The 27,311-nt window shown below is 45.7% G+C and overlaps 2 protein-coding genes across 4 annotated transcripts in view; both read left to right on the forward strand.

Annotated features, from left to right (window-relative positions):
• The first annotated feature begins 442 nt into the window (after positions 1 to 442).
• Positions 443 to 8,448, forward strand: LOC101716134 (uncharacterized). 3 transcript variants are annotated; one of them, XM_087210386.1, is made up of 4 exons: positions 443 to 1,767; positions 2,321 to 3,441; positions 3,599 to 3,748; positions 4,830 to 8,448. In XM_087210386.1, exon 1 carries the CDS (start codon positions 705 to 707, stop codon positions 1,707 to 1,709), a length of 1,005 nt encoding a protein of 334 aa, XP_087066512.1. In that variant the 5' UTR covers positions 443 to 704; the 3' UTR covers positions 1,710 to 1,767; positions 2,321 to 3,441; positions 3,599 to 3,748; positions 4,830 to 8,448. The 3 variants fall into 3 exon arrangements, with proteins under 3 accessions (XP_087066512.1, XP_087066513.1, XP_087066511.1); XM_087210387.1 differs by having other exon boundaries at positions 446 to 2,603; positions 3,289 to 3,441; XM_087210385.1 differs by having other exon boundaries at positions 446 to 3,441.
• Positions 1,730 to 27,311, forward strand: part of Trim40 (tripartite motif containing 40) — a 33,331-nt gene continuing 7,749 nt past the window's right edge. The window contains exons 1-3 of the mRNA XM_087210374.1: positions 1,730 to 1,767; positions 2,321 to 2,483; positions 8,821 to 8,946. Coding sequence (XP_087066500.1) covers positions 1,730 to 1,767; positions 2,321 to 2,483; positions 8,821 to 8,946 — 327 coding nt within the window. The remainder of the gene's footprint in view (positions 1,768 to 2,320; positions 2,484 to 8,820; positions 8,947 to 27,311) is intronic.

Here is a 27,311-nt window from a genome sequence, read left to right on the forward strand (position 1 = left end):
GTGTGGGGGCTTTTTGTTTTGTTTTTGCAGTACTGGGGATCAAACTCAGGACCTTGCACTTGGGAGGCAGGCCTACCATGTATGTATACACACAGCCTGTTATTCTAACAGCATCAGGATAACAATATTAATGTTATTGTTACCAATATAACTGAAAAGCTAAGATTTATTTGCAATTTTTTTTGTCCTTGGCATATATCCTGCTAAAGATATAGTCAGATTATTGCATTTTAAAATAACTCCTCTGATGTATAAGCTGCCAGTTACATAAGTGGGCTCATTTTTGTCTTGTTTAATTGTTTTATAATGATGTAAAATATTTAATGGTGTCAAATCAAATGTACAAAATTTGAGAATATTTAGGACAGATTAATTCCCATTCCTTCCATCTAGCTTTACCTCCCCATATAACTATTTTTTTGGTTTGGTACCAGGGATTGAACTCAGGACCTTGTATTTGGAAGGCAGGCACGGTGCCACTAAGCTAACATGCCAGCCCCTCCATATAACTTTTTATTAGGTTTTAGTTTATCCTCCTACCTAAAAAAAATAAGGAAACAAACATGCAGATTTATTTTCCTCTTTTCCTTACGTGAAATGCAGCACACTGTGTATGTGGCTCCCACCTTTTCTCCCTGAGCCACAGTCCTTGGAAGTCATCCTGGAATAAATACAGATAGTCCTTCTCTGCAACCCGTGCGGGGATGGGTCAGCTGAGCCGCCTGGAGAGGAAGCCCCGCGGCACGGATTCCGATCGGATCCGGAGAGGGGAGGCCCAGCGGGCCGGGTCGCCTTCAGGTCCTGGGTGGGGCGGGGACAGGGCGCCCTGTCAACCCAGGGGCCCTTCTGCAAGGCGGTCTGAACGCCTTAGGCTCAGCCTCCTGTGTGTCCTGTTTTCCTTCTGGCTCAGCAGGCTGAAACCGAGAGGAGAATGGACACTGGGCCCGGCAGCCCGCACCGGAGAGAAGCGACTCGGCCAGAGGCAGGCGCGGAAGGACTGGACATGCGCGCGCGTGGAGGCGTCGTGGACCCTCTCTCCACCGTCCTGGTCCACACAGGGGCTACCTGTTCGGCCTGACCCGGAGGGCCCCCTGCGACCGGGCACTCGGAGCCGGCGACGCGCAGCACCCAGAGCTAGACCTCAGTGGGAGAAGCGCCCAGCTCCACCGCGGCCCAGCATGAGCCACGCCCAGCGCGCAGGCCCCGCCCCGGCCCTCGATCCCCGCCCCGAGCCCCACCCCCGGACCCGCGAGCCCCGCCCCTGGCCCACGAGTTCCGCCCCAGGCGCGGCTGAGGCCCGAGGAGCCACCGGCGAGCGTGATGCGCAGCTGAGGGCTGGGAGCTTTCGGCGTCGGCGGGCTTGTCCGCATCCCCAGTATCCCGCGGGTCGAAGGCCGGCGTCAGCGTCTTTACAGCCTCTAAAGGATGAGGTCTGGGTGAGCCGTGGCCGCGTGCAGGGTCCCTGGGGCCGTGGGAGGAAGGAGAGGCACGGCCTGAGTCGGCGGCCTGCTTCTGAGCTCCCTGCTGCGCCCCAGGCCGGGCGGGTCCAGCTCCCCGCGGTCCAGGCGCTGCACCAGGGCCCTGGCGTCGCTGTGTGCTGTTCTTGGGCGCAGAGGGGCCGCCCCACGGTGGAGGTGGGGTCGCTGCAGCCCCCAAAGGTAGATCAGCTTTTCTTCCCCGTGTCCCGTGGCCCTGACCCCCACACCTAACCGAAGCCGGCGTCGGGATAATGCGAGGTCGGTCGAGGCTCAGACTTTCTGAGCTCAGGTAAGTTTCCAAAGTGAGCCTCAAACTTGAGAGGGGAAGGGAGTTGGGGTGCGGAGGGAAGGCTGCGCGGCTCCTGCAGGCCCCGCTCCCGCACGCCCGTAGGATCCCGACGGAGGGTCAGGGTACGAAGGCCGGACGAGCCGTCCCCCTTTCACTCGGCCGAGCAGCTGTGGCTCCGGTCTCTCTTGCAGCTTTAGGCATGGGGACCGCATTCCACCTTCGGATTTGTATCGGATTTCCATCGTTGCTTTGATGTTACTGTTCCCTTCGTGGATAGAGGACTGGGAGAAATGGAGGAGGTGGGGATGTGAGATGCTGAGTGTCAGGCTCGTGGAGCGCCTAGGATCGTGGCAGGCGGGCCTGACTCACCTCAGTGCTTGTTCAGAAGCGGGGTGCGGTGGGCCCGAGTCGGAAACCGCGGGGAGACAGGTGTGGTGAGCGCCTTCGTCCACCAGGGGCGCCTCGGCCAAGGCGGCGGGAGGAGCCCGGTCCCCGGGTTTGGCCCAGGAACGTGCCCGCCATCCCGTGGTCTCCACCCCACGCCCGTCTCCAGGCGCACGGTCCGCTCGCCCTCAGCCACCACTCGGCGCCACCTGCAGCTCCTGGTGGGCCCCCAGCTCCCGGTCCGAGCAGGCTCCGCCTGCGGGAAGCGCGGCGCCGGACGCTTTCTCAGCCAAGGACGCCGGGACAGGCGCGAGCGGAATCGAGGGCTAGCGGTTTGGTGACCCTCGCTTGGTTGTTCCGGAGCCTTTGAGGGAGAGGGCAGCACAGAGGAGACGGCGAGGGGCACCGGGCACCAGGGCTCCTCCAGCGCCCGAGACTAACCTGTGGCAGTGGTAAGCGTGTGAGGGCCGGGGTTTCCTGGCGAGGGGGTCGCTGGGGAGCAGAGGACACGGGTGAGACACGGCCTGACACCCCACATCTGCCCGAGCAGCGAAGTCTCCACGAACTGGCGTCCACTCCCTACCCCACCCCGGTCCTGCTCCAGTGTCCGAATGCCACCCCCCCCCCCCGCTCTTTCCATGCTCCTTCATCTCAGGTGGGAAGTGAGAACAGTTGTTCATTCCACCTAACTTAGGCCAGGGAGCGGGGCCCCAGGTCAGGGAGTCCATTCTGCAGCCCGCTCCCCAGGCTTCCCCCAAGGGCCGGTTCGGTGCCTTCTCGCCTGGTCCTCCATGTGGTCCGCCTCTCCCCGCCCGACAGGGGAGCCAGTGTCCACGCGGGCCCTGCTGGGGAGGGTGACTCCGGATAAGCCTTCTCTAACTGGCAGAGAAAACAAGTCTTGGCCTTGATAACCACAGGCTGCGCATTAAAAGCAAACACGTTGTCCTCGTCCCTAACGACCGTCAGTGGTTCTGGGTCATCCGTGGGGAAGAGAAAGGGATTGGTTTCTCTTGGCAACAGAAGCCCCCCCCCCCCGGGGAAGGGGCCCCTCCTGGCCCAGAGTGCTGGGACTGTGCTGCTGCAGGACTCTCAGCGGGCAGACTGAGTCTCAGGGCACAGCAAAGGCATCCTCTCCAGGCAGCAGTAGGCCCCTTGTGGGGAAACGCGGATGGAACGGAGCCCTAAATCCTGCGCTGTGGCTTTGGAGAAACAAGTTCTGATTCTGTCTTTCACTTAAGTCACGTGGCCGGGGACACATACCTCTCCTTCCTGAGGTTCCAGGGCCTCACGGTAAATTGCTGATAGTAACGTTGACCTTGGAACTTGTTCTGGTGGGGTTTTTAGTTTTGTTTTATTTTTTGGTACCAGGTATTGAACCTTAGGTAAGGTAGGTGCGGTGCCACTGAGCTAAATCCCCTGCCCTTCATGTTTTGAAATACTGTGTCAGATCCACACCAGATGCCCACATAGTGAGCCAGAGTCCTGTGCTGCCAGAGCCATCTTTGATGACTTCCACATGACCCTGGGACTCCACCTTTCGGCTGTCCTGACCCCGCAGGGAGGGGTTGGCCAGAGAGCTAGCTGCACCTGGTACCCGGTAGGTCAGCTTATACCAACCTCAGAGACTGACCGGCTCCTTCTCCTTGTCTCAATTTTCCCTCTATCTCTGAGCAATGAAAAAATAAATTTATCTATTTCTACTACTTTAGAATACTTTTAAATTTCAGGAATTACCTGAGTTTCAAATAATAAAATAAATCCACATGAGCCCATCCTCAGTTGGCTCAGTGGCCATTTACCCACATAGGGTCTGCGTTCCTGTAAAGAGAGGATTCTCCAGCTTTGTGTTTCTTACTTTCCCCTAATGGCAGCAAGCAGCCATCAGTCCCCACTTAGAGCTCTTCGCAGCATTTCCATCCATGCCATTGAGGAGCCTGATTCAGTCTTTCTTCCTGTCAGCCTGGAGGTTGTCTGGAAGTAGAGCATGGGAGGAAATAGAGAGCCTAGAAGGGTTAAGCAAGGAAACCAGGACTGCGCAGCACGGCGCTGATTTGAAATGCCTGGGAGAGGGGAGCTGGACTTGTTCCTCATACGCCTGCTATGCCAAGGAGGAACAAACACATCGAGAGGCCTTTCCACTTCCCTATAGTGGTTCTAGTCCAGCACTGTCTGGTAGAAACACAACAGTAGACACAAATGTGAACAGTTTTAAATTTTCTAGTAGTCACATTCAAAAAGCAAAAAAAAAAGGTAAAATTAATTTGCATTATATATTTTGTTACAGTCAATATTTTTTAAAATATTGTCATTTCAACATGTAGAATTAAAAAATTACTGTTATCGAGCATGGTGGCAGGGCCCTGTAGTCCCACTACTCAGGTTGAGGTGGAAGGATCATTTGAGCCCCAGCTTGAGACCAGCCTGGACAACATAGACAGACCCTATATTAAAGAAGATATTGCTATATTTTACATCCTTTTTTTGTGGTACTGAGGATTGAAACTAAGGCCTTCACACTGAGCTGCATCCCTCCCTCCATCCTTTGAGACAGGGTCTCACTAAGTTGCCCAGGCTGGGCTCAAACTGTGTGATCCTCTTCCTCAGGGAGAGGTATATCCATATTCCTGTCTCTTTTCTTACCCAGTCCTGCGGAACTGACGTGTATTTTTCACTTACAGCGAGTCTGAGTTCGGATGAGCTACATTGCAGGGCCCAGGGGCACGTGTGGCTTGGGCAGCACACATCTAGCCCCTTGTTCACCTAACAAGCAAGGAAGAAATCCTGAGACTGCTCGCTCCTGTGTGTGGCTCACAATCCCACCCTTCTTCCTGTGGAAGAGGACTTAGGGGCAGGACAAGCGCCATGGGGCAGAAGCTCAGTGCCCCTTCTCTCCTTCCAAAGCTGGGGAGAGTGGCCTGGATTTCCCATCAGGGCACTGGTCTGGGTGGAAAGCTGTAGTTTGCAGCCCCAGATGGGGGGTTTCCTCCAGGCCCCTGTGCCTCCCAGCAGAGCCTTCGGCTCCTGGAGGGCATGCAATGGCCCAGTGGTCAGTAGAGGCAGGATCACAGGCAGCTTCCTGAGAGCCAGTAGCCCAGCCTGGGGTACACACATGGGGGATCAGCAACCCTCATACGAGGGCTCTGAAACTTAAAGCCAGAGGAGGCATTGGCTGGGCTCTTCACCTACTAGGCCCTTTAGTCATCTGCTGATGGAGCAACCACCCTCAGGAGAGAGAACTGTGGGGATGACAGGACCTGCAGCCTAAAGGACGCCCTGCCAGCCCTCTGTTCTCATTCCTTGGGCTTTAACAGGGCCAGGTGGGAATTGGGGATTATGCCTGCGTGTGTGAGTGTGTGTGTGTGAGAGAGAGAGGAGACAGAACAGACCATGCTATCTCCCCACTCCTAAACCTGCCCTGTTCTGGAGTAGAGGGACAAGGATCTCTCTTCCTTGAAATTCTAAACAGCAGCTAGACTCTTTCAGCCCTGCAGTGACTGCAGAGTTCCGGGTTGGCTGAGGTTATTCTCAATGGGATGAGAGACCTGGACAAAGCAGAGCAGTTACTGCTGGAAACAAAGAGCTCAATCAGCAAAGTTAAAAGCAAAACGAAAACACTTCCAGGTTTGCGTCTGCAGTGTGAAGACCCCTGGACGAAGGGGCGAGGTCTGGGGCGTTGCCAGGTCCTCCTCCCACAGGCATGGGAGGTGCTTGTACATGAGGGGTATGGGACTCCATGACATTTCCAGATAGTTCTGGAAGACTCTGTGAGCTGTCTTCGTGCCCAGCGCTGCTGTGAAGGGAGCCCTTACAGATGCCAACCCTGCTTCCTAGCTGTAAACCTAGACAAGTTTTTGAAAAATATCTGCTGGACATAGAAAGTACCGGTCATTCATTTGTGCTCTTGCTGATTTCTGTTTCCTCAAGAGGTTTCCCCCAAATGTCATTGACTTTCAGTGAAGGAAGAGCCCCTTGCCCTGCAACACACCGCCAGGCCCAGGGAGGTGGAGCCTGCTTCCTCCAACAGCACTGTCTGACAGCCCCTCCCTGGGCCCCAACAGCACTAGAAGCACAAGTCCAGGATCCCTGCTGTGGATTTTTTTTTAGTTTTTTTTTTTTGAGTCAAGGAGGCAAAAAAGTAACACACAATGAAGACAAAAGGAAGAAATGCCTGAAAAGGGACATAGTGATGCTTGGACAGTGCTCACCAGGGCCTGGCATCAGAAGGGCCCGGCGGTTATTACTGGCACAGATGAGTTTCACTTCAGTTTCTTGGGGTGACAGGGAGAGAAGCCGCTAGAGGTACATGAATAGAGAAGGCGACAGCCCGGCTGCTTCCTTACCTCTGCATTTCTTCAGGCTCTCTGTGATGGCATCATGCCTTGATTTCCTTTCCTTGAGTTTCTTCTCCAGATCTGGAGGAATCAACTCTGAGTCAAGGAATTGAAACCCTTGACTCTTACAAAGACACAGCTGAGCTGGGGCTGAGGGGAAGGGAGGACATGGATGTGGACAGTGACATGGAAAGGGGGGCGCGTGTGTGGGTGAACTGGGAATGAGAGGCCAGAGCTAGGGAAATGGGGCCAGGGAAGAGGAGACATGGAAGTGAAAGTTAGAACAGCTGGAGAGATGGAGGAAAGAGAGAGCAGGTGTCAGACCCCCCCCCCCCAGGTGGAAGAGAAAACTTGCCAGACAATGCAGTTACACATCCTGCAAGATGCAAAGGATAACAGGAAGCTAAGTTGGGTTCGAGAAAAGCAGCTTGACCCATGCAGCAACATCTGCGGGCCTAGATACCCCTGGAGACCACCAGACGCCCTCCACCCTAGATCAAAAGACTTCCTCCACTCCAGGACAAAAATTTCCACTCCTCCTGGCAGCACCCCTCCCCTACCCAAAGTCCCCTATAAAGTTTCCCCTCACCCAAGCCCCCAGGGTCAATGGCTTTGTCACCCTTGACTAGCCTGCACCCAAGCTGGAAATAAAACCTAGCTTGTTGCTTCATTTTTGCCTGCTCTGGTGGTCTCGGGCATGCCTCAGTTTACCCTAACAGCAGGGGAGAAGGGAGATGGAGTAGGGAACTTGGAACCACCCAGTGAAGCAAGGGGACACACAGGAGGCGCCAGGAAATTGAAGACTGCTGAAGAACCAGGAAGCTAGAGAAACAGCTGTTTTCTTCACCAAGTGGCCCACATGCTAAGGTTTTTGGCTCAGGCCTTCTGCACCCACAGCCTGGTTAGTGGATTGCGGAGTCAGAATGTGCAGAGCATTTGGGGGAATGCGAAGTGTGCTGCAGCCACAAACGAATAGGTAGGCATAGTGTGGGACAGCCTGTCATAACTGCACAGTATAACCTAATGTCCTAGAAGAGAAAGAGATGGCACAGCCTCAGGGCTTGGCTGCATCACAGACCCCTGGCTGGGGGTCTCCACTTCCCCACCTCGCCTCCCACCCACCCTGGAGGGGAGCTCCAGAAGCGCCCGACACCAGGTGGACAGTGAATGGATTAGACCGGCAGAGAATCCAAGCAAAGAGGAGGAGAGGAAAATAAGATTCGGAAGATGACATTCATTTCACTGAACCTGGGGAGCCTTGCAAGCAGAATGTATGGAAGGCTGGAGAGGCTTTACAGGGTGTTTCTTAAAAGAAAGACTCTTGACCTGGTGGGGCTGGGATGCGTGCAGGGGAGACCAGCTCAGCTTGCTTTGTGCACCACCACACCTGTACTGTCCAATGTGGTGGCACCAAACATGGTACCGACACCTCAAACATGGCTGGAGCAACGAGGAACCACGTCTTAAAGTGAGTTTTCTCTAACTCATAAATTAAGAACTAGCAGGTCATGGTGGTGCATGCCTGTAATCCCAGCACTCGGGAGGCTGAGGCAGGAAGATCATTGAAAGTTTGGGGCCAGCCTGGGATACGTAGTGAGACCCTGTCTCAAAAACAAAAAACAAACAAACTCATAACAGAATATATCACTAATATTTAAAAACACTTACTGAGATAGCCCGTAGTTCAGTCTCCTGAGTGCTGGGATTGCAAGCGTGTGCCACTACTCCCAGCAATATTTTAAAAATAGTGGGTACAGGGTGAAATTGATGACCTTTGGATATATTGAGTTACATAAAATAGTTTACTAAAATTATTTCACCACTTCCTTTCTATCTTTTTATTGTGGCTACCAGAAAAAAATTTAAATTACGTATGTGGCTTGCAGTGTATTTCTGAATCACATTATTGTGGCTCACATTATATTTTAAATTAAACACATGACCCATTTCATATTTCTGATTTATACATGTGGTCTACTTTGTATTTCTTTCTTTTTTTCTTTTCTTTTTTTTTTTTTTTTGGTACCGGGGATCAAACTAGGAACCTTGCACTTTCGAGGCAGGCGGCAGAACCACTGAGCTACATCCCCGGCCCTGTACTTCATATTTAGGATTTACACCGGCAGCCCACTTCTTATTTCTGTTTCTGTTTTGGTTTGGGTTTTGGTACAGGGACTCTAACTCAGGACCTTGCGCTTGCCGGCCCGACGACGTAGTGCCGCTGAGCTACATCCCTGGCCCTCACTTCCTATTGCTGAGTTACACACGAGTGAGGCCGATGTGTTTGTGCTGGACGGCGCTGGGCTGAGGGAGACGACTGAGACGGTCTTCCCACCAGGTTCTTGGGGCCCTAACCAGCGACGATAGGAGGCTGCCAGCCGGCTGCAACTCCGCCGTCAAGGGGCCCTCGCCGGGCAGCCGTCTGGGCGGCGTCCGCTGCCGGGACCTGAGGGAGCCCCTGAGCGTCTTGAGAGAGTCCGGCTGCAGCTCAGCGCGCAGATGCAGCGCGTCCCGCGCTGCACATTCGCATCCGGCCAGCGGAGCCGCAACAGCAGGACATGCTCTCCTCCTCCAAACCTGCCACAGGGGATCAAATTCCACGGGGATCCTGAGCCTCTCAACCGCCACTCAGGTCTAGGGACAAGGGAAAGGGACACAGGGAGGAGAGGGTGGCCCCCAACTCCTCCTAGCCCACTCTACTCAGTCTTTGAAAGTGTTAGGCTTATACCAAATGCCTTGCTGAGCATCGCCCCGCGGCTGATCTGCAGGGAGGGAGGGAAAGGGCAGGAGGGCCCCCCAGGTTTCTAACCAGGTGGGCAGCAGCTCCTCCCAGTCTCCCTGCCGAGACTGAGGGGCTGGGCAGCTTCGCGGCAGAGAGCCAGGGAGGCTGCGTGGACGCGAGCTCTGCCGGGCAGGAAGAGGAAACAGGAGCAGGGGGAAAAGATTCTTCACGTTGGAGGAGCGGGAGGAGGGAAACAAGGAGGGAAAAGAAAGTAAGCAAACAACGGAAAAGAGTAAAGATTCAAATGCAGGGGCACTGTAGAGGGAAACGGGTGGGCAGTCCTGTCTACCCTGCCACCTTTGGAGGGCCAGTGTGTGCTTGAACGTGTGTGCTGCTTATAAAACAGGGCAAGTGCTCCGGAGCTTTGGACTAAGTAAAGAAATGTTCATGAGGCAATTGACAGACCCAAAGGACCAGGGCACCAAAGCCCACTTGAAGGTGACTTCCTGTCAGCTTCAGGTAAGGAATGCAGAGGCTAATGCTTCCCAGAAGGTCACAGCGGCTGTAACTCCTCGAAAACAAGACCTAACCAGAAAACAGGCCTTGGTGTGATTTTCAGGATGTTCATCATAGCAGCCCTACCCCCAAAATAAGTCCCAGCTGAGATCAGCAGCCAGATGGGCACATTAGTAATTAAATATAAATAATACTTAAAATACTTGAACCACCAGGTGTGGTGGCGCACACCTGTGATCCTGGCACTGGAGAGGCTGACGCAGGAGGATCACAGCGAGTTCGAGGCCAGGCAGGGCTACATAGTGAGACTCTGTCTCAAAAAAACCCAAACAAACCAAAGCAAACACCTTGATACTTAAATGATAATCATTAACACTTAAATAAATAATAATAAAACTATAATTAAGTATTTGTAAATAGCCAAGCAGGCACAAGAGGTAAACTCAAGAATTATTGCTGCATGACCAGAGTACAGACACAACATGTGAATAACATGCACACTTGATAAATAGATGAGATTGTTTGACATGAATCTTAATAATTCAATACACTGTGTATTATAACAGACACACTTAATGCACTTGTGTGAAATAAACATTTTCTGAATTTTGGTGCCTGCAATTTTTTGTCGCTTTTGTGTGGACCATCATTCTTTTTTCTTTTTTTTTGTTTGGTACCGGGGATCAAACTCGGGTCTTTGTGCTTGCGCAGCAGGCAGCGGAACCCCTGAGCTAAATCCCCGGCCCTGGACCTTCATTCTTAACTGGCATCATTTTTGTTGCCTCTCCTGTCTCTTAAGTCTTCAGTCAACACTATTTAAATAGAAACTTTGTGAACCCTAAGCTGCAAGAGGTCGCGACTTGGGTGAAGAATTCATGGGGTAAAATCACTGACAGCTGTGCTGCCAGTGCATTATAAGCAGGCTACATGGACAAGAAGTGCTCATTTAAGGAGAGCTCTATGGTTGGACATGAGAGATTGGGCCAGAGGTTCTACAGGAAATGGAGTCGAAAGAAAATCCAGGCTGAAATTCGGGTTTGGAGATCATGGTGATGTTCTAGAAGAAGATGGCAGGGCTGTATTGGATACATGTAGGTTGTGGTACATGAAATATTGGCATCCCTGAAAATAAGCCCTATTGTGTCTTTTGGGGCAAAAATTACCATATGATCCAGTCTTATTTGGGGAAGTACGGTAGCTCACCAGAGATGTTCTGGGCATCTCATAAGCAGAGCCTAAACTTCGGGGGAGCAAATGGAAAAGAAGGAAGGAAGACTTCTCTAACTTGGGTTTGAAGGATTTTGTGAAAATATGGAAGACAGACTCACCTACTATGTCAGTCAGCTTTCTGTTGCTGTGACAACTTAAAGGAGGAAAGTTTTACTTTGGCTCACGGTGTTGGAGGTTCCAGTCCATGGGCAGCTGCTCCCTGGTTTCTGGGCCTGTGGTGAGGCAGTGCATGTGGTGATGGATGGGATGGTATAGCCAAGTCACTCACCTCATAGCAACCAGAAACAGAGAGTGGGGAGCCAAAGAGGAAGGCGAGGGGTGGAGACATGGCTCTCCAGAGCATACCCCTATGACCTGTTCCCCTGACTAGGCTGCAAGTCACCATCACCCTCAGCAATGCCATTAGATTGTGAATCCACCACTGGTTTCATACACTGAGGAGCTGGGAGCATGCATGCAGTCACATTCCCAAAGCCCCACCTCTAAACACTGCTGCATGGGATCCATGCCTTCAACAACTACGTCTTGTGGGTGACATTTTAGATCTGACTATAAGACCCACAGCAGGAAATTTCCAGTCAGGAAGAAAATTAGCCATCCCCCTCACGAGGAACTCCCCGTCCACTGGGAGAAGCAAGACACTTCCTCTCTTCTTGTACATTGTTTTGACCTGGTAGATCCTTTATAGCACCCGTGGCTGTCTGTCTTCTGCTGGGATTTCCCTCTGTGCCTTAACACTCTGGTGTCTCCGTGACTGCCCTCAGCATTGCCCTTCTTTGTTTGGTGTGTGCATATTTCTGTCTCCTTCTTGGCACTTTTCTGGTCCCCGACTCGCTGTGCCTTATGACTTTTGTCCTATCTAGGAAAATACCAACCAGTACTTCCTATGACTGATATTTCCTTCTGTAGCTCACCATGTTTCTGTCTTCGTTTTTCCTACTTCCTTCTCATCTCGAGAGAAAAGAGTGCTCCCCCTTTCTCCAACTCCTCTTGCCTCTCCTCTCTCCAGCGTTTGCTCTCCATCCCCACCCAGAAGCACGCCATTCATTTTCATTGGGTCTTGACCCGGGGTAAATGGGGATGTGGGTGATTTCATGAGCCGAGCTGGGGCTGTGCCTGGGACAGTGCGTTCACCTCTGTCCTTGTGCAAACATTAATAACACTTTCTTTCATTCTCAGAGGCATCCAGTTTGGGAAGCTAATTAGATGGTGCCCTAATTATAGCAATTGTTGGAAGCCAACAACTTGCAGGAATATTATACCTCCAAGCCTTTCTGTTTGTTTGCTTTAAGGTCAAATTAAAGCAGTTGGACATTTGCATGAAGTTTGTAGTTTGTGCCTGTCTTAAAATGCTGGCTCTTGGAGGCAAAATTTAACTTTTAGACAGGTTTTATTTGGTGGATAGGTGATTTTAAAAAATAATGATGATTTGAATGCCATTAGAAAGAATGGTTGTTTCCTCCACCACTTCCCATCATCTCATGTCTGCTCAGCCCCTGAAACTATTTCCTGATTTCCAGATTTCTTTTGTATGTATTTCCTTGTCTAAGTCTCACCTGTAGGAAATTATCTCTATCCATTCTCCAGGAAACAGAGTATGCTTCAGAGTCACCTGGCAGGCTGTTAAAACAGATCTGCTGAGCCTCAGCACCAACTTTCTGTTTCAATAGGTGCAGGATGGACCTGGTCGTTTACATTTTAGCCAATTTCCCAGGAGAGGTGATGCTGCTCCACACACAGAACCACAGGCTTGGAGAGTCACACACTGTTCCCACTCATCCAGCTAAAAAGACAGAGCTGAGATTCAGTCCCACATTTTCCATTCCATATTAAGCGCTTCTTCTATACAGCATTAACAAAAATAAACGGGTGTCTTCAAAAATGGTAAGCAGGACCAGGGATTTAGCTCAGTGGCACTGCACCTGCCTCCTAAGCATAAGGTCCTGAGTTCGATCCCCTGGTACCAAAAAAAAAAGTGAAAAATGGTAAGCAAATATTTTCAAAGAACACTGGTATTTCAACAAGGTTGGGCAAATAAGCAGACAGAAGGGAAATGCTCATCTGAACCCTGCTGGAGCATTTCAGACAAGGGTGTCCAGACAGATGCTGACAACTTCAGGTGTGTGTGTGGTTAGACATAAAGAAGGAGGGTGGATAGTGGCCCAGATGTGTTTTACTCTCCTAGAATTATTATTGCTATCCTTGCGTCATTCATCTGCTAGCCTGGATGCATATGTTACGCTCTTAGTGGTCTAGTGGTCTACAGCAAAGATGCCTGCAGTATCAAGAGCTGAGGTCTTGAAGCAGAAGTGCTATTGTGCGTTAGCCCCAGAGTTCCAGACTTGCAAGCAGAGTCATAAAAACTGGCTGTAGATGAGGAAGTGAGCAGAGCTGCTTCGCACACAGTTAGGATGCCTAAGAGAAGGGGCAGGAGCACACAGCAGTGGGAAGCAGATCCAGAGGAGCCTCGCCTCACCTGAGGGGATGAGAGGCTCTGTCCAAGGCCCTGAGGGGCAGAGGCACACTGGGACTGTACACCACAAACCCTCCCTCCTCCAGTGTCGCACCAGCCTCCCTTCTGTCAGGATTCCAGCTTGCAGAACCACTGAGACAGGAGATGACATTGGAACTAAACAGTTGTGAGAAACCTTTTTACCAAGATGAACTCTAGTTACCTCAATGTGCCAAGATTAAATGTTTTCTGAAACGGAGTGGAAATGGAATTTCTTATGCTACTTGAGTTCAGTTTTAGAAAAATGAAACAGTCCCATTTATTGACATTTTAAAAATCAGCCTTCTACAGAAATAAAAAACAAAACATGTAGTAGAGCAGAATCAGTCAACCCTAGAAGTTCATGTGCAAGAATAAGGCATATTGCAGGCAAAATGCCCAAGACAAACTGCAATGCAAGAGAAATTGACAAATCTGGAAAATCCGATGATGAGATGTCTTAAAACCTGGCTTCCACCAGAAACAGAGACTGAAGAAATGATTGGAGAGCAGGCAGTTCATTTTGAAAGTGATTCTAGGAAATAACTGTAGGGAAAAAATTAGGATGTGACACAGTAAAAGGAAAAAAGCCCACAAAAGCTGTCAACCAGGAGGGTTTTGTGGGGTCCACTGGAGCTCGATCTCTGTGGGCAGCTCTGGGGACCACAGCCGCCCACACCCAAGGGAGGTGACAAGGTAGCAAAGCCTCAGGCACAGGCCAGTGCTGCTTCCAAGGGCTGCGAGTGTCCTGGCACTGTCACCGGAAGCCCTTCCACCAAGAGTGCCCAAGCTGGCAGCTGGAAGCGGGGTGCTGCCAGGGTCTGCCACAGGAACCCAACTCACAGAGATTAAAGACTCAGGCAAGTTTTCAAACTTCTTTTTGAGGCAAGGTCTCACCTTATTGCCCAAGCTGGTCTCAAATGTGTGCTCCTCCTGCTTCAGCTCCGTAAGTAGCAGGGTTTCCAGGGGCCTAACACCACACCTGCCCATCTATTTCAAAGCCTGAAACTGGAAACCACCTTAATCCACAAAGGGGTTTTACTGAAACATCACATCTAATGGTTAAAGAGTTAAAATTAAATTCAGGAACTAGACAATAGTGGCCACACTAATCCTAGTGTTTAACTTTGTACCATGGTCCTAGTTAACACAATGAGAAATAAGTAACAGCTTGGGGATGGGCATGTAAAAGGTACATTTGCTTCTATGTCAAAGTGCCTCAGATTTTCCTATAGATAACTCAATAAGATCCAGGGACATTATTAGAACTAATAAAAAAGTCACTCGATGAAGATCTGTAATAGAAGTCAACCTCTCTTAGAGTGCAGGATAACCAATTAGAAAATGTAACAGTGACATGTTCTTTTATGGGGTTAAAAGCCCCCACAAAAACCTAAGGAACTTAAGAATAAATCTGTCAAAAGATGGGAAATGGGGCCGGGGATTTAGCTCAGTGGTCTCACCGCCTGCTGTGCAAGCGCAAGGACCCGAGTTCGATCCCCGGTACCAAAAAAAAAAAAACCCCAAAAAACGAAAGATGGGAAATGGAACCTAAAAGAAGACATAAATTCTAAAAAGTTAAATTATAGTAATTCACCATTCATTTATAAATCCCATATAATAATTCTAATTATTAGCCAATAATGAATATTTTTGCATGTGTCTGTAAAGCTTGACACCGTCTAAAGTTAGAAGAGCCCGGGACCCAAAAGACACAAGGCACTTGTGAAAAAGAAAACAAAACAGAGGAGTATTGTCCTCCCAGCTAGCATGACTTATTAAATATTTATAGCAATTAGAAAAGTGTGGTATTGCTACAAAAGTAGACAAACAGATCAAATTAGTGAAACAAAATGCAGAGCCTGGAATCCACCAGTCTTACATGGAGACGAGATGTCATTTAGAGGCAGCATGACAATTAGAGGGGAAGGGGTGAGCTGGAGAATTTCTGACCTGGCGGGTTTAAGGCTCTCTGTGGGGGTCTGCCACTGATCCAGTCTTATACCACACAAAAGAACTCCAGGAGGTTTAGTTTCAATCGAGTTTTTAATCTGTAGATTGGTATGTGCTGTCTACCTGGTTAGTTTATGATTAAAACTCAGAATTTATAATAAATTCCTATACATTGATAAGTAAAATCAAGTAACCTATAAATCAACATGCAATCCCAATAAAAAAAAATGCCTACAAGATATTTTTAAAACTTAGAGAGATTTTAAAGGTCATGGTGTTGCAAACCCCAGGCTCTTTAGTCAGAAATCAACAAGAAGCCAGAAGAAAGTTCCAGACGGGACTCTATTAAGGGCTTTTTTTCCCAGAGGAAAATGGAATCAGGAGTGGGTGGGGGAGACAGATGAAGAGGAGGAGGAAAGGAGAAGTTGCGGGGCGTGGGACTCCTCCGGCTACACCCCTGAGGTCGGTGTGGGGACCACATTTAAGCAGGAGCAACAAGTCTGTGACCCCCAGCTACGTGGGAGGCTGAGGGAGGCGGAGTGCATGTTTGAGGGCAGCCTGGGAATTTAATGTGAGAAATGTGAGTCCCTAATTGTGTTCACTTGACCAAACCCCGCAAAAATGGGTTCCGGAAGCAAGAACGGAGCGAGGAAGGCCTGGACGCAGGCACGCTGTCAGCCACGCACACCCAGTGCTCAAAGCAGCGCGGTCCAGCCCCAGCACGCAGGCCCATCCCCACGTTTTTCATTGGCTGAGAACTGTAGGCGGCGCCTATGCGTCCCAGTTTGAGTTTGGGTTTTTTAAAATAGTGTTGTCCATGTTTTATTCTGGGACTTTCTGAAAAGCAGATGTTTTAGGTGACCTTGGACTGCACTGTGATTACTGCACTTGTGCCTACCTTCTCTGTCTCTCTCTCTGAGACAGGGTCCCACTATATAATTCAGGCTGGCCTTGAACTCACCATGTAGCCCAGGCTGGCCTGGAACTTATGGCCATCCTCCTGCCTCAGCCTCCTGAGGGCTGGGGTTACAGGTGTGCACCACCACACCTTGCTACCAAGGCTCTCTAACTCCTTATTTTTATCTTTCCTACCGGGTCCTGCTTCCCCAGAGACTGTACAAGTGCATGGGCTCTGTCAGGCAGTTAGAAAACTGCCAGTAATTTTTTACTCAGAGTTTTATTATTTTATCTTGAAAAATGGACCACTTTTTCTTTTTCTTACATTCAAGCAAGACCCTATACCAAAGTAAAAAGGAATGGGGTGCAGCTCAGCTGTAGAAGGCCACGGGATTCGACCTCCAGTGCTAGGGACTGGGAGTCAAGGCAGAAAAATTGTGACATCTGAGCACATAGGAGTGAGGCTTTGGTCACCTGCAGTTTGACATGTGCCAGGGCAGATAGTCATGTTCAAAAACAGCACACAAATCCCTCTTGTGGGCATGAGTTTTAGCATTATGACGAGGGAAAGACAGGCCAGTGAAGGGAGGGATATTCACATCTATCTGAGAATCATTCAGTAATCCACACCCACCTCTTCACACTCCTGTCATGGTCTGGCATTTCTGGTCAGGGGTGACTGGCTGTGTCTTTAGCTTTGAATGAGGAGACTACACAAGTCTAGGTCCAGTTAACTGTGTATTACAGCTTTGGGCAAACCGCATCTCCAGTGATCGACAGGTCTGCCCGGCTGAGTAGAATGTGATATAAAGGTTGAGGGAACACAACATGGTCAGACACAGCATGAAGGTAGAAAGGCCAAGCACTGGAGTCATATTCCAGTCACCCATCAGACAACTGCAGGCCCAAGTGAAGAAGAATCAATGTTTTCAGCAAAGTGGCTTCAAATCCCTGAAAGGTAACCTACTCGGTTATTCCCATCATAACACACACGTCTGAGGTGTGATCTAAAAACAAAGCTAGAGTATAACTAACAAGATGTTGCCCACCTGTGACCTCCAGGGGTCTGTTTAGGCCTTTCCTCAACAACACCAAAGAGAGGTTACAAAGGGACTGCAAATCTGCTCTGACAGATTGCTCGACTCCTAAGTTCATTCTGAGGGCTCTTTAAAGGCATTCTATGTGTTGATATTTCCCCTCAGTGACCAGGGTAAGGTTAGTAATGAGCAAGAAGAGACTAACCATTCATATGTGTTGAGGAAAGTGACCTCATTGTCAAGGAGCATAATGCAAAACGGGGCTCTGCAGTTCTGAGACCAGTGTGCACCTTGCCCTGTGGACTGAAGGGTATGAGCAAGACTGCTCTCTTCCCATCTGGTCATGGCAGGAAGACCCCAGAACCACGGCACTTGAGGAAGAGATAACAGCTGTCGGGGATGCTGTTGATAGAGGAAACTTAAACTATAGGTTAGTTATTAAGGTAGCTGAAGTAGAGTAAGTAATGCGTTCCTTTAAGATTTACCTTTCCCATAACTCTTGTTGATTAAGGTGATGGCTAACTGACCCTTTGACCTGTAACCTAGCTGTAGATAACATTTAACCTGGAGAAAAGCAAAGTAGTAATGTTTGGGTAGTTTCAATGCATGTGTTTTAAGCACCATCTGTTTGTTATATGTCTCTGACTGTAACCATTAACAGGAACTAGTTGAAAAAGAGAAACAGAAATTTTACTAAGACCACCAGGAATGAGGTAATGGCTAAAAGAAGATATAAAAGGAAATGTTAAAACAAAGGATGGGGCGGACATTGATCAGACGAGTTTTTGGCAATCCTGCCGGCTTGCAAGTAAAGGCTTTGTTTTTTTACCCAAATTCTTTGTCTCCATACATTTCTTTCCATGATTCTGGAACACTGTGACTCCTTGAAACAACCCAGCAGACTTAAATGTCTTGCTGGGGATAAAACAGGTTCTTTATTAACCTGTTCCCTATTCTTTGTTCCTCTTTTTACTAGCCTGCTTTGACCACTGCCACTGTTCCATGACACCATTGCTACCCCACCTGCTTGAGTACACTACCTAAATAAGTATCGGTCAACTGAGAAGTCTTTTGTCTAACCTAAGGCATTGACTTTCCAGTCCCCTTGTACCTTCAAAGTTGTCTTTCTTTTTCTTTATTCCTCACCATTCTGCCCTGCACAGCCAGCTGGGGGTCTGATTAGCCCCCCCAGTAACTGGCACCTGAACATGGGCTAATTAAGGCCAGAAAGGGAAGACCCATCCAAGTGGGACCAAGACATGAGGTGACCAGGGACTCCAAGGGACAAAATTGAAGATGTCCAAGAGCAAGTGAAAGGTAAGCACTTGGCACCTCAGATAGTCTTTTAGCTGGGAGAATGGGGCAGAACCTGTCAGTAGAAGAACATAAATAAGTGCAGCTACTATGGATGTTGCTAAAGCAGGCTGAGGCTCAAGTTAGTACTCATACCTTGACAAAAATGTTACAAGAAATTGTCAAATCGAGCACAGAGGAGGAGGCTTCTAGGCCACCATACCACCACTCCCAGCACAGAGGAGGCTTCCAGGCTGCCATGCCACTGCTCCCAGCACAGAGGAGGAGGCTTCTGGGCCACCAAACCACTGCTCCCAGTGCAGATGAGATGAGCCACGCAGGCGCCAGCAGCACACACACGCACAACCCCCTCCTCATCAAAAATGAGAAGACACATAAACAAGTCTTAAAACCAGACTTCCAGATCACCCACAGCAACCCCAAAGGGAAACGAGATGGAGCACTCTGATACTCAACCACCTGGACTCCCTGAATTGGCAACAAAAGAGGATCTGGAAAAAATGAAATCAGAAATAATTTCTCAGATAAAAGCACAGATTGTGCTCATAGTGCAAGACATGATTAATAAATCTAGAGAGGAACTGAGGAACATGATGGAATCCCAACATAAGAAACAAATGGAATACATAAAACAGATGCAGACAGATTTCCAGGAGATTAAAAATGCCATTGAAAGTCTACACAGCAGAATGAGCCAATGTGACGACAGAATTTCAGATATAGAAGATAAGATTGCAATTAGTGACCAGGAAAAGAAAAATTGCTTTAAAATTGTGAGGGACCGTGAGAAATGAATCCAGCAGCTGCTGGACAATGTGAAGAAGAATAACATAAGACTGATCAGAGTCAATGAAGAAATAGGAGAGAGTGCAGATGACATAAAAAACTATTCACAGAAATAATGGCAGAAAACTTCCCAAGGAGGGGAAAAGAACTTGACAAACAGATAAGTGAGGCATATAGGACTCCAACTAGCCTTGATCAAATAACATCTGCACATAGACATATAATTGTTAAGAGTCCAGAAACCCAACAGAAGAACAAAGTTCTACAAGCAGTTAGAGAAAAGAAACAAATCACACACAAAGGAAAGCCAATCAGAATCACAGCAGACTTCTCAACACAAACCCTCAAGGCAAGAAGAGCTTGGAGTGAGGTATTTCAAGCCCTAAAAGAAAACAGCCTCCAACCCAGATTGATGTACCCTGCAAAACTATCTTTCAAAATTGATGGAGAAATAAGAAACTTTCATGACAAAGAGCACCTTAGGAACTTCATGTATACCAAACCAGCACTCTAAAAAATTTTAGACAATATCCTAGGAAAAGACAATGAGGATCACAACCCCTGGAAGACAGCAGAATGAATCCATCAGGCATGACAAGAAATTAAATGCAAAGGGGGAGAATCCAACAAAAAGAAAAAGTCATGACAATGATAAGTCAATACATATCAGTTATAACCATCAATGTTAATGGTCTCAATTCACCAATCAAAAGAAATAGACTGGAAGAATGGGTCAAGAGGCAAGATCCAAAAATATGCTGCTTGCAAGAAACACATTTAATTCAAAAAGAAACTCATAGGCTGGGGATTTAGCTCAGTGGTTCCGCCGCCTGCCTTGCAAGCGCGAGGACCCGAGTTCGATCCCCAGTACCAAAAAAAAAGAAAGAAACTCATAGTCTGAAAGTTAAAGGGTGGAAAACAATACTCCATGTGATGGGAACCTGAAAAAAAGCAGGAGTAGCTATCCTCTTTGCAGATCAAGTGGATTTCAAATGAAAATCTGAAACACTCTGGTCCCAAGAATTTAAGATAAGGGATACTCAACATGTATGTACAAATCTATTATGAACATGGGTTTTCATTCCTCTCAAGTAAAAACTGAAGAACAGGACTGTTGATTCTTAACAGTAATACAAGAAATTTCTATATTGCTTTCCAAAATGGTTTTATCATTTTACATTCACATTAGCAGTATTAGAAAGTTCTAACTGGTTCACACCTAAGCTGACATTTGTTCTTTTAAAACTTTTAACTTCATCTCCCTAATGAGTGCATAATTCAATCTTGTTACTGTACTGATTAGTATTTTTCTGATTCTAGTGTTGCACACCTTTCCTTGTGCTGTACTGGCTATTTATCAACTTCTTGTGTCTACTTTTTAATTGGGTTGTCTATTAATGAGCTGTAAGAGTTCTTTATATATTCTGGTCATAGGTTAATATGCATTATAAATATGGTCTGTTTAAGGACTACTTTTCATTTTGTTAATGATGTCATTTAAAGTTCTACATTTTGATAGAATCTCATTTATCAATTTTTTTCTTTTATACATCATGTTTTTTATATCCTAGGAAATTCTTGCCTACCCTAAATTCATAAACATTTTCCCTTATAATTTCTTCTTAAAGTTTTAGTCTTTCAAATTTAGGTTCATAGATCCTTTCAAGTTATTTTTATGTATGGAAATAAAGGGTTGAGGTTAAATTTTTATATACGAATACCAGGTGTTCTAGTGCCATTTGCTGAAAACACTATCTTTTCCTCTGCTCTTGAATTGAGTTTATGTTCTATAAAATGTTAATGTTAAATAATCTTTCAAAACTCAGTGGACCATACATGTGTGTTTCTATTTCTAGATTCTCTGTTTTATTCCAATGATCTATATGTCTTTCCTTACACCAACACTGCCTGTAGCTTTAGATTACTGTAGCTTTAGAGGAAGTCTTAAAATTAGGTACTAAATGTCTTCCAACACTGTTTTTTTTTTTCTTTTTACTTTTCTAAGACCTTTGTACTCTTACATTTTAATATCAATATCCAATTCTTCATTTTAAATTTCAATATCCAAATCTTCATTTATAGCAAATTCAATATCCAATTCTTCATTTCAATATCCAATTTCTTATCCAATAAATTTCAATATCCAGTTCTTCATTTATAACAAGTATACATAGACCTGAATTTTTATATGTACCTTGTGTTTTCTAATCCTGTTAAATTCAAATACAAGTTCTAGGGGCTCCTAGTGATTTCTTAGTATTTTCTCTGTAGATGATCACTTCATCTACATATAAAGATTTTGCTAGGGCCGGGGATTTAGCTCAGTGGTTCCAGTGCCTGCCTTGCAAGCACAAGGTCCCGAGTTTGACCCCCGGTACCAAAAAAAAAAAAAAAGATTTTGCTTCTACCTTGCCAATCCTATCCTAATTGTATCATTTTATTGCCAGACTATTTCGCTTGGGCCTGGTTTTCAAAGTTTAACGGATGGATAAAGAGTAAGCATATCTGCCCTTGTTCCCCACCTTAGGGAGAAAGCATTGTATCTTCTCCATTCATATAAGACATTCTCCCTGGAAGTATGGAGTACATGTCTTTGATCTGTTGAGAAGGTTCTGTTCTGCTTCTAGTCTCCTGATAGCTTTTACCATGAACAACTGTAGAATTTAGTCCAATACTTTTTCTCCAACTAGTGACAGGATCATATGGCTTTTTCCTTCCCTCTGTTAAAATGATGACTTTTGGGGGTGGATCTTCCAATGCTGAAACAACACTGCCATCCCTATAACAAAACCACTTTCTACATACTGCCAGATCTGACTTCTAATAGTTTGTTTTATTAAATTTCTATCTATGTTCATACTTTTTTCTTCTATTATCTTTATCCAGTTTTAGGATTAGCACAATGTTGATTTCCTAAAATGAGGGGAGAAGTGTTCCTTCTTTTTTCTGCTTTAAATGTTTGATATAATTTATCAGTTAAAATATTTATGAGCCAGCTGTTGTCATATGGGTAGGTTTTCAAGCTAGGAATATACTCTCTTTAATAGGTGCTATTCAAATTTTATATTTCCTCCAGAGTTAGTTTCATTAATTTGTCTTCCAAGGTACTCCTTAGAAGTTATCAAATTTATTTCAAAAAAAATTTTGTAATATACTTTCTATATCCTTTTAAATTCTGTAAAATCTGTGGTAATGTCTCCTAGATCTTGATATTGTGATTTTTAAAATGTATAATTGATATTGTGACATAGGAAGAAAAGGTCTAAAGGGGTAGGGGAATGGGAGGGGTAGGGGAAAGGAAAGAAGGGAAAGGAAAAAATATGAGAAAAGGAAAAAAATGGAAACAAAGTCTCTGCAAATAGGGAAGGGTGGAGGGGCTGAAGGGAGGGCAGGGGAAGGGGAAAAAAATAAGAATCAAGATACTCATGTAAAGGTACAAGATCCCAGTGATGAATGTAAATGTATTTTATACCTAAAATGTACCAGTAAACCGCCGCAGACCAGCTGCAGTCAATGTCAATGCAGGGTAGGAAGGGGAGATGTCCTGGGCCGGCGATGAGAAAAGAACCTTCTCAAGCAATGTTCAGGTTCCCTCTGAGAAGTCTCAGGGTCTGATTTATTGTTATTTCTTTAAACAATAGCTAGGAGGCATTGGGTGGAACATGTTTACATTTTAGGTTGCCTTAGCAATTTCTATTGAAGTAAAGGTTATTTTTTGCTAAACAAAGTATAATTTTTCTAAGCTGTTTCATTTCATTGAACATCACGAATACATATTTAAAAATTACAATTGTCCCCTTATTTACCCACACCTAAGCAGAAAGAAGGTAACTTAATCAAAATCTTTATATCAGCGGGGGTACAAGCAAGATTTAATCAACTAAATGTCAAACTTGTGGTCACCAGCTGGCCCTTGAGAAACTGCACAATGGTTAATATAGTTTGCCATTAGCTCTCTATTTTTCTATACCTCTATTCATCTTAACTAAATGTCATTTGGGTTCATAGTCCATGAGCAGGAGATATTTACAGCACTTTGAGAAGTACTGAGTAACTTGCCTCCTTAATGCATTTACCTGTCTTAACATTCTTTCTTTTTCCCATTTCCCACTATTTCTTACATCTAAAGTCTATCCTTCCAATCTCTTCATAAGGCCCCTTTAGTAAAAGAATGTCAGCAATAAGAGGGGGAGTCATAGTAGTGGGGAAACAGAGAGGGTTTTAGGAGAGGTTTCTTTATGAGTGGATGTGGTAATAGAACTAAGAGAAACTGGAATTTGGGACTTGTGAGCCAGATCAGATTTCGATATATCATTACCAATGTGCCTCATGGAGAGTTTGTTGTTAGTCACAAACACAATGACTCCTGTGATCAGAGTAACAATTATAAACATTATGGCAAGAAAAAATAAAACATGAGGGTACGATGTGTTCCACCCTTTCTTTCCCCCAGCTGGAACTCTGTCAAGCAGCAGTGGAGGTCGGTTGGGCTTCGCCAGTAAACTAAATGGAAAAAAAAAGATAAATGCCAAATGCCACATAGTCAAAAGCAAAATATGAAAACATAAAAGCAATAGTAGAAATCACAAGAGAATGGATTTATGACCTTAGATCGGTGTAGGGAACAGGGGAAGGGGGCGTTACCAGAACCTCTGCAGTAAGTCCTAGTCTCCTGCGAGCCACGGCAGCACAAGGCGAATCACAGGAAAGGTAGACAAATGAGACTGAGAAGAAGCTGAGCTTTGGGTCTGATCAGTGCTGCTCTGGGCGGTAAAGACAAGAAGTCCTAGCTTGCAGCACCTTTTATTCAGTACATGGGGAGAAACAAATGTAACAAATGAATAATGTAGATTTCAGTATCACACTGGGATGAACAAGGTGTAACAAAAGACTGGGTGGGGGCCGCAGAAATCTAAGAACAACGAGGAACTATGCAGATGAAGATTTAGTTCCTCCCAGGAACTACACAGATGAAGATTTGGTTCCTGCCAGGGCGTCTCCCACAGGTGTGGTCTTGTCTTGGAGCATTACAGCGTCATGGGATCATTGAGATCACCCTTGTTACCTGAGGCCAAAATGGAATTATGTCTTGGAGTGTTATAGCTGGCTTGTAGGCAGGAGAACTAGGCCTACTCAAATGATTTTTCCCTAGAATTATGTAGCATTGCCCCAACAGATCTCCCTTTCTTTTTGTTTTACGTGAAGGTGTTTTTAGGAAAAGTGAGCACACCCAACAATACCTTGATCCTATATATTGTGAGGATCTATAGTGTGTTTGACTAGCTTAGCTGTCTATAAGCATAATTTCTATTAATTGGGGCTATAAAAGGATGAAAAATCAAATAATAAATTTATTTATTTATTTATTTATTTAAACAATGTTGGCTAAAAAAACTTAAAACTTTTGCTGAACTCAAATAGCTATTATCTTATATAGTTATACTTTTCTACAGGATGTTCAAGACCAAGTTACAGTGAGACCTATATTAAATAAAGTCAATCTCTTGCTATCTAACAAAGTCAATTAAGTCTCCATAGGCACTGTCTTGGAACCATGCATAGAGCCTCTTAGCTCTTCTGTCAGTGTCAGCCACCAGGATATGTCATGGCCTTGCTTGACCATGTGGCTTCCTGCGAAAGCATGGGAGATTTTTTCCTCCAGGTGACATTCCTTTGGCACACTTTTTGTTGGATCTGACTGTTTTGGTGTTCAGCAACCTCCCTGCTCAGGAGGTTGGGTGACTCACCAAAAATGCAGGATCTCGGAGATGGTTCCCTCATGTCCCGGATCTTTTTGTTATTGTTGTTGACCTTGGAGGGCCAGGGCCAAAATATTGGCTGCCTTCTTAGCCCAGATACCTCTTCAGTTTTGGTCTCTAAACTTTGTTTGTTGAACACCCAGAAGAGAAGATCAATAACATTAGCATTATAAGAGGAGTAGTGAACTCAAATATTATAATTTTACCTGGCTATTAAGCATTTTGGAATAAAAATATAGTTAAACTGTTATTATTGCCAATTATGGTTGTTCTTGTGGATGAATCCCTAAGTAGCTATCTTTTTTATAGGATGTCATCTAAGGAAAATAAATCAGCCTACAACTGTGCTTATTATCATAGGGGGCTGGAGCATAAAAGAAAGGCAAATATCTGAATCAAAAGGTTATTACCATAAACAATGTTAGAAGACCCATACAATTAGGGCGCATGAATACATTTTGTACACCAGAAAAGGAGCAGTAATAAATATTATAGTTATATAAAACATTATGTTCTTCAATGTAGTTTGGTACCAAAAGCATCTTTCCAATAACACTCTTTTGTTTATACCACAGACATTAATCTTTTGAAGATGACCAATGTAGACATATCACAATAACATATTGAGTGTTTAAACATCAATGATAACCAATGTAATCAATTTATAACATATTTAGAATTTAAATTTCAATGATAACCAATGTAATCAATTTATAACATATTTAGAATTTAAACTTCAATGATAATGTAATCAATTTATAATAACATTGAGACAATATTTGTTGTGGTGTGTTTCCCATAAGATTATGAAAATTACTAGGGGGGTCCCTTTAGTGAATTAAGACCAGAATGATTATTTTCTGGGTGGCCACTTCTTTATTCACCAAAGGGAGTACCCACAGTCTCTATTTACTTTGACAAACAAATAATATGAATATATATATCTTCTTATTTTACAACTGATTATTGCAGTTTGATTATTCCATGTAGATGACAATACACATTACTTTTATAAAATAAATCTTGGTGGCACTTTGATCAGTTAGCAACTTGGGGGAAGAAAGGCATGCCTTTAATTTGATAATATTTATCTGTAAGCCAATCCAATAATAGGTGAATATCTTTCAAGGAAAAAAAAATTTTTTTTCAAAAGGTGAAAAGGAAAAGAGAAAAAAAATTTGAGCTCAAGTGTACAAACAAATAGACAACAGACAAACATATAAGACAATTTATAAAATTAGAGTGCACTCAAATATATTTGGCCAAATTGAATTATAATATCCTTTTTATGATTATTAGATTTATAATTGTATGACTGGTCAAAAACTTTGGAATAGTCAATTAACAGAGATCTCTTGAGATTAGAATCAGAAGGAATGAAAGCGCTTTTATACCTGTAAATATTAAAGGAGCATTTTGAAGTTGTCCCCCACCTTTATAAATTTTTTACCATAAATCTATAATTATCATTCCTCTGGGGGCATCATCTCAGTCCTGGACCCTGCCATGGATTTGTTGGTTGTCGCTGGTGAGGTGGGTCCTTGAGGTGCAGCTGGCTCATCGCTTTCAGCCAGGGTGCTATCACTCATTCTGCGAGATGTTGGCGGTTCCACCAGCATGACCCACGGATTCACATTCTGGGAGGGCAGCCACAAGGTTTTCTCATTATCTGTTAGGACACAGGCAAAACCTCTCCCCCAAGTTATTAAGGCAGTGGGGCCATTCCACTGACCTGTTTGGACATCTTTCCAAAGGACTTGTGGTTTTTGAGTCTTAACCATGCCATCCATTTGCCAATGGAGCATAGCAGGTGGTTGTGTGGAACCTGCTACAGGATTCAAAAAATTGAGTACAAAAACAGCTAGATCTAAATGAGCTTGTGGAGGCAGCTGATTTCCTTGTGATTGTTTAAGCAATTGATGTTTGAGGGTGGCATGGGCCCTTTCTACTATGGCTTGTCCTTGTGGACTATACGGGATACCAGTGCTATGCTTAACATGCCAAATAAGAAAGAATTTTTGGATAAATTTATTAACATATGATGGACCATTGTCAGTTTTAATATTTTTGGGCACTCCCATGGCAGCAAAGGCAGACAAGCAGTGTTGTTGAACATGGTGACCT

Source organism: Heterocephalus glaber, unplaced genomic scaffold, assembly GCF_053883595.1.
Source record: "Heterocephalus glaber isolate CG9 unplaced genomic scaffold, H.glaber_assembly_v1.0 deba00001141, whole genome shotgun sequence".
Lineage (NCBI taxonomy): Eukaryota > Metazoa > Chordata > Mammalia > Rodentia > Bathyergidae > Heterocephalus > Heterocephalus glaber.